A 6,775-nucleotide genomic window follows, 5' to 3' on the forward strand; every position below is an offset into this window, starting at 1 on the left:
TAGGAATTTTTGTGTTAATGGATGGAATAATTTTTTTTCAAAAATAAAAAAAATTGATGAAACATGAGGTCAAAAGATTAATCCAAATTTGAAAACTAGAAACTTTAATTTCAAATTTTTACTATTAAAGGCATAACTATGTTGGAAAAAAACTTAAAAAAAAAAAAAGAAGACATGCACATGGCAATTGGAAAAAAGTAAAATTAATAAAATTAAAATAAAAAGATATTAAAAGAAATAAATAAAAATATATATGTGAAAATCCAAAAGAATAAAATTAAAAAGCTTTTTTTATATTCGGGGAGTAAAAAAAAAAAGGCGAAAAAGCGGCGGTCCACTTGGCTTTGCCATAAGGCCATCCCTCCCTCCGTATCAATCTGTCTTTACCTTTCTTTCTTTTTTTTTTCTTTTTTCCTTCCGGTCGGATTGAAGACAAAGAGACGACTTTCTCCACTCTCCTCCACCCCTGTCTTCGCATTTCATCTGAATTTTTCGTTCATCTTGACTCTCAGTCTCAGGTTCACTCCTTCCCCTTTTAAATTTTTTTATTATTAATTATTTATTATTCGACCCATCTGCTATCTTTACAGTCACGTTTCTACACGATTTAAATTCTTCCGAGGTTGTTGCTCATTTTTTAATTTTAGTATTTTTGGTTTTTCAGGTAAACTTCTTCGTCTTTATCTCCCAGCTGTATGCTCTGTTTCAATTTCTTTAGATTATGAATTATCTTTTACTCTTCATTTTTCGATTCTATCAAATTTTTTTTCTTTTTTTTTTTCTGAAAATTCCATGGTTTTGAGTTGCGATTCTGCTTTTGACTTTGATATATGCACTTGGATTCATTTGCCATTCAATTTCTGGTTAGCTTTTGCTCTTATTTAAACCCAAGAGCATGTGAGAATTTTTATTATATAAAGTTATTGTGTATGAGAGTAACTACTGAAACCCTTTTGTTCATCGCCGTCTGTTGATATTGTTTTCGACATCGATCTGCTTGAAAAACCTGTTTATGGATTTTGAGGATCGCGGTCTTTACTTACTAGTAATTGTAACTTTTAGTTACTGAAACTAACTGGTCAGATCTGTAACTAGATGTTGTCTGAATTAATAAGAATTGCAATGAAGCTTAATAGAAACACCAACTTCTCGATATATTCAATATACAGTTTCCTTGACTATAGCATGTTTATTTTTAGAAAAGGAAAGTGTTAATAAATGGACTTTGGCAGTGTTAGATATTTTATTAGGCTTACATTCACTTTGTAGCATCAGCTGACTGGATGTGCTTGCTAACCTACATGTCTTCGCTCAAGATATCATTTAAAAAAGTCTGTGCTGTTTTTGAAGTTTTTAGTGTCTTGCATGATGTATCAGTGCACTCATTTCTTGAATAATTGAGGGACTGCGATATTCTTCAAATGGATGATCTGCTTGTGTTTAATTATTAGGTCAATCTAAAGTATGGCGGAAACTGAAGACATTCAGCCTCTTGTTGTTGATAATGGGACTGGAATGGTTAAGGTGAAGTTAATCTGTTATTCACTTTCTAGTGCCTGTGTTTTTCATTTTAAGGGTATAAAGATTTAATAGCCCTCATTTGTGCTCAAACAGGCTGGGTTTGCTGGAGATGATGCTCCTAGGGCTGTCTTTCCTAGTATTGTTGGACGGCCTAGGCACACTGGTGTCATGGTGGGGATGGGACAGAAAGATGCTTATGTGGGGGATGAGGCTCAGTCCAAAAGAGGTATTCTCACATTGAAATACCCTATTGAACATGGTATTGTTAGCAACTGGGATGACATGGAAAAGATCTGGCATCACACTTTCTACAATGAGCTTCGTGTTGCTCCTGAAGAACATCCTGTGCTCCTGACCGAGGCACCACTCAATCCAAAGGCCAACAGGGAGAAAATGACTCAGATAATGTTTGAAACATTTAATGTTCCTGCTATGTATGTTGCAATCCAGGCAGTTCTATCCCTTTATGCTAGTGGGCGTACTACAGGTTTGTAGTAGTATGATGACTCATTTGAGACAACATTATGTTCCTCAAAGTTGAATGCTAATTTGCTGACAATGCTGTTATTTCCAGGTATTGTGATGGATTCTGGTGATGGAGTTAGTCACACAGTTCCTATCTATGAGGGTTATGCACTTCCCCATGCCATCCTCAGGCTTGACCTTGCTGGACGAGATTTAACAGATGCACTGATGAAGATCCTGACAGAGAGGGGGTACTCATTCACCACAACTGCTGAACGAGAAATTGTACGTGACATCAAGGAAAAACTTGCTTATGTGGCACTTGACTTTGAGCAGGAGCTTGAAACTGCTAAAAGCAGCTCATCAATTGAGAAAAGCTATGAGCTACCTGATGGTCAGGTAATAACCATTGGAGCAGAGCGTTTCCGTTGTCCTGAGGTCTTATTTCAACCATCCCTTATTGGAATGGAAGCTCCTGGAATTCATGAGACCACCTATAACTCAATCATGAAATGCGATGTTGATATTAGAAAGGACTTGTATGGTAACATAGTGCTTAGTGGTGGGTCAACCATGTTTCCTGGTATTGCTGATCGAATGAGCAAGGAAATCACAGCTCTTGCACCAAGCAGCATGAAGATTAAGGTGGTAGCACCCCCCGAGAGAAAATATAGTGTCTGGATTGGTGGGTCTATTCTGGCTTCCCTTAGTACATTCCAGCAGGTATGGATTATTGCTTTCACAAGGATGTTTTATTTTTAGTTTCCCTTTTATTTGCTGTATGAGAAGAGTGACTTTAATTCTTGACTAATGTAAAAGGCTGAAGAGTTGATGTTGACAAAAGAGCCTTGCCCTATTGGAACAAAGAAAGACTTAACTGAAACTTAAGCCTTTGCTAGAAATTGTAGATTTAAGGGATAATGCCTCATCTGGCCCCTGAACTGTTATAATCTTTCTAATGTGGTACTTAAACTAAAATAATTTCTAATCAGATACCTAAAATTTAATTCTGTGTATTAAGTTGCCTCAACCCCTTAACACTGTTAGAATAATGTTGATGTGGCACTTAAATGTTGATGTGGATGACAGGTGGCTGACATGTGACTGCCACATGTCATTTTAAAGAATAAAAATGAAAAAATTTTCTTTGAAGTTATATTTTGAACTTTTTATTTTTTAAAAATGACACATGGTAGTCACATCTAGACATGTGGCAGCCACATGTCATCCATGTCAGCATTTAAATGTCACATCAGTATTATTTTATTGGTGATAAAGGTTGTGGTAATTTAATACACAGAAATGTAGTTTAGGTACTTGATTAGAATTTTTTTGTTTAGGTACCAAATTAGAAAAAGTGCAATAGTTTAGGGGCCAAATGGGGTATTATCCCTAGATTTAAATAGGAGAATGAAGTTACTTACTCACTGGATCTGCTTAATGTGCTTTCCATCTTATGTTGAATGCCTCTGATAATCTTGCATTTTCTATAGCTGAAGTTCTGCTTATTTATACTTGTATTCATTATTCAGAGTTCAGACAATGTTACTTCTTCGATTAACTCTAATGTTGTGTTTTTGTTTGCATTGAATGTAGATGTGGATATCAAAGGCAGAGTATGACGAATCAGGGCCTTCCATTGTTCACAGGAAGTGCTTCTAGTTATGTGCTTTTGTTTTTTTTTTTTCAATGTTTCCATCTGCATTTCGTGGTTTTGGATGGTCGGTTTGGCTTGGTTTTCATTTTGTTTCATTTTTTTCATTTTCATCCTTTATAATTATGGATGTATGAAACATGTTGAGTTGATATGTATGATAATATGCTAGATTTTTTTGTAGCGTGAACAGATAATTAATGTATTCTATCATGAATTAATGCTTTATTTTTTTTTTCCTTCCTTTTGTCTACATTGTATCTTAAGCAAAGCCAAACGGTTAAAACCAAAAAGTTTAATGCCAGAGAAGCGTGTGACTTCCAGTATAGATCATTAGGCATCGATTGGCTGATGCTTTTCAAGAATGTTGGATACAATTGTGTAGCAAATCAGTATCTACTTGCGTGCACTTATCTACATCAGCTTTCTATATTTGCCCAGAAAGTAGAAAAGTTGCGTAGCATTGATGATTGTTCGCACCACTTGAAGCAGTGGTGGGACAGTGTTGAGATTAAGGTTTGAACTTAAAAATGAAACACGAAAATTTTTTTTTTCTTTGAAATTTTAATGAAAGCATTGTTTTGAAAAAAGAATTCTGGCTTGCAAGCTACTTGTAGATTGCATAAGAAATTAGAATTGGCCAATGATCCCACGAAGCAAATACTCCTAAAATTCCTAGTGGAAGAGACTGTTTCAGGATCTTAAAATTTTAAAAGGGCAATGGTAAAGGATCCAGTTAGAAGGCCTAACTAACTAGGAAATTTGAGCAGCCTGGAGTTAGGATCAGAGAGAAATGCGAAGCAGATGGAATTGGAAGTTCTTAGTGCACGAAGTTCAACTGTCTTCCGATACAAAAAGAAACTTTATTGTTGGAAGTTGAATGTTAGAGGCAGAGGCAGTGCCTCAGAGAAAAAGAAAAATGGATAAAAGAATACCAGAGGCAGAGAATCTGCTAAAGCATTGTCGAGCGTCCGCCAAAAACTTGTCATCACTAGAAGTCCTGAAGCGATATGGGAAAGTCTCACTCGTACCTACTCAATGGAAACCGTTCTAATTTTCACAGATCTCTGTTTCTTCGCGGGTCCCCTTATTACTATTTTACGTCTTCAAAATTCATTTTCTTTTTGTCTTAATCAACCATGATTCTGGCTAATGTACGACATGTTTGACATGATTTGAATTGAAGTTCAATAATTCGTAAGAAAGGTTGAATATGTTAAATACGGAGGTATACTCGTTGAAAAAAAATGTACAAGCCAGTTTACATACATAAGCTTTGAAGAAGAGCAGCCAAAGTCTGCTACGGTTCCCGCTCGGGCTTCACTGGTTGGGAACTGTTGTCAACGCATTAGTGGGTAGTTTCTTCCGAGGATGGAGACGGAGAGAGACAACTACAACGGCAAGTGGGACAAGAGGAATGGGAAGATAACCACTGCTGGATACATTGCACATGGAATCCATGCTTACACTTTGCCAACACTTGAATATCCTCTCCCTCCACGAATTCAGACAAGCAAATAGCACATTCCGCTTCTTCTCCGGCCAGCTCCACCCCGGTTGAGTAAACCAGAGTAGGAGATGCCACCATGCGTGCTGCAGCTGTCTCTGGGTCGGGCTTTCTCTGCTCAAGTTCTTGATGGGTTTGGGGAAGGTTGTCGTTGTTGCGGGAATGACGTGGACTGCCCCCACCACGGCCACGTAAGAAGCAGCGGATGGCTGCATTAAGAGCCAGAGAGCATGTTAGGGCACAGAAGAGAATCATTAAGACCATGGCTACGTTAGCTTCAAAGTCCTTTGAGTTGGAGTAAGGCCGCCACCTGCAAGTGTGGGGTTCACACGTTGATGTTGAAGTGGAAGACATTTGTGGTTCCCCGGAAGAAAACGGTGGGGGCATGTGGATGAGGTGTTGAGCGGTTGCTGGTGGCGGTGGTCGCATTTGGTTTTACTAGTATTTTGTTTTCCTTTCTGTTTTTTCTGCAACGTCGCCGTTTTGGCTTCTGATTCTAAGAGCGTTAGAAAGGGAGGTCACCTCCAAGTGGAAACGAGGATGTTTTATAGGCATATTATCCCCTAGCAGGCATCAAGAAATGCATACGTGCACTCGACGTTTAACAATTCCTTGTCCATGGTTATTAAATGCTGTTAACCTTGTGGGGTCTTAGACCCTGTTAATTAACTTCTTTTTCACCTCCACATTTTCTCCTTGCATAAGTGCGAAAAAAAAACTTTGCGAAAAAAAAAAAAGCCTTTTTTTCCTTCCCTAAGTAATCACAAAAATTTTTCTCTAGCTTTTTCAATTCTTCATCACCTGAAGTCAGCAACAATCAATGTTACGCAAACTGTTTCCGGAAGCTTTTTTCTGTAAAATTAAATCAAGGCCGGCCCCTTCTCTGTTTTCTTTACTATTTATTTAAGAAAATATTCTACATGCTGTCTTGCTTCCAATACTCGTTCCGAAATGTTCAAGCTGCCAAGCACCTAGTTGATTCGAACAATTTTCGAGAATCTATGCAGCATTAATGTTATGTGGCAATGGGCTTCTTATTGTGCTTGTATCTCTCTCTTAATCATAGAGTGGAAGCGTCGTTTACGCAATTCCACATATTTGCCTTTTTGATAGGCCTTGAAGGGGTCACAATCTAACAACCGAGTAAGAGATGAGAGACTTAAATGTTTATGATGTTAGAAGTAATAGTGTGAAATGAAATGTAAACGCTTATCCTTTACCCAAGGAAAAAAAAGCCACAGCGCCGCTGGGATGCCAATGGTTTGAAGCAACTTGTTAATGACTAGTTGATTAGATCATGGACGACAGTGTTTAAGTTAAGCAACGTTGAGAGGGAAGAAAAATACTTGCATGAAGTTGATAGATATATTTCAACGAAATTTTTTATTAAAAATAAATAAAATAAAATTAGAAATTAAAAATTAAAAATTAAAATTAATAGATTAAAAATATTTTATTATATAGATTAACTATACAAAATTTTAAAAATTTTTAATAAATTTTGATATATTTATTAAATAGATATTTTAAATAAAAATATTAATAAAATTTTTACCAATAAATATATATTAAATTTAAATTATAAATAATATTTTTTAAATTTTTATATATTATTAATTTTTACATTT

General features: G+C 36.4%; 2 protein-coding genes across 4 annotated transcripts; one reads left to right on the plus strand and one right to left on the minus strand.

Annotated features, from left to right (window-relative positions):
* The first annotated feature begins 379 nt into the window (after positions 1-379).
* On the plus strand, positions 380-3,880 carry LOC111308387 (actin-7-like). 3 transcript variants are annotated; one of them, XM_022906717.2, is made up of 6 exons: positions 380-518; positions 665-693; positions 1,452-1,524; positions 1,615-2,008; positions 2,096-2,709; positions 3,583-3,880. In XM_022906717.2, exons 3-6 carry the CDS (start codon positions 1,465-1,467, stop codon positions 3,646-3,648), a joined length of 1,134 nt encoding a protein of 377 aa, XP_022762452.1. In that variant the 5' UTR covers positions 380-518; positions 665-693; positions 1,452-1,464; the 3' UTR covers positions 3,649-3,880. The 3 variants fall into 3 exon arrangements, with proteins under 3 accessions (XP_022762452.1, XP_022762459.1, XP_022762447.1); XM_022906724.2 differs by lacking the exon at positions 665-693 and having other exon boundaries at positions 380-664; XM_022906712.2 differs by lacking the exon at positions 665-693.
* A 974-nt stretch (positions 3,881-4,854) lies between these two features.
* Positions 4,855-5,676, minus strand: LOC111315932 (RING-H2 finger protein ATL79-like). Its single transcript, XM_022917956.2, has one exon. The coding sequence runs from the start codon at positions 5,574-5,576 to the stop codon at positions 4,989-4,991; it is 588 nt and encodes a 195-aa protein (XP_022773691.2). The 5' UTR covers positions 5,577-5,676; the 3' UTR covers positions 4,855-4,988.
* Positions 5,677-6,775: the final 1,099 nt, after the last annotated feature.

The sequence above is a fragment of the Durio zibethinus genome, chromosome 9, assembly GCF_047325235.1.
Source record: "Durio zibethinus cultivar Kanyao isolate XHJ-2024 chromosome 9, ASM4732523v1, whole genome shotgun sequence".
NCBI lineage: Eukaryota > Viridiplantae > Streptophyta > Magnoliopsida > Malvales > Malvaceae > Durio > Durio zibethinus.

Excerpts from the sequence above, each read along its gene's own strand:
- LOC111308387 (XM_022906724.2), top strand. The coding sequence starts at position 1,465 with ATGGCGGAAACTGAAGACATTCAGCCTCTTGTTGTTGATAATGGGACT. Across the intron at positions 2,009-2,095 it reads TGCTAGTGGGCGTACTACAG|GTATTGTGATGGATTCTGGT; the intron begins GTTTGTAGTAGT and ends TGTTATTTCCAG. Across the intron at positions 2,710-3,582 it reads CCCTTAGTACATTCCAGCAG|ATGTGGATATCAAAGGCAGA; the intron begins GTATGGATTATT and ends CATTGAATGTAG.
- LOC111315932 (XM_022917956.2), bottom strand. The coding sequence starts at position 5,576 with ATGCGACCACCGCCACCAGCAACCGCTCAACACCTCATCCACATGCCC.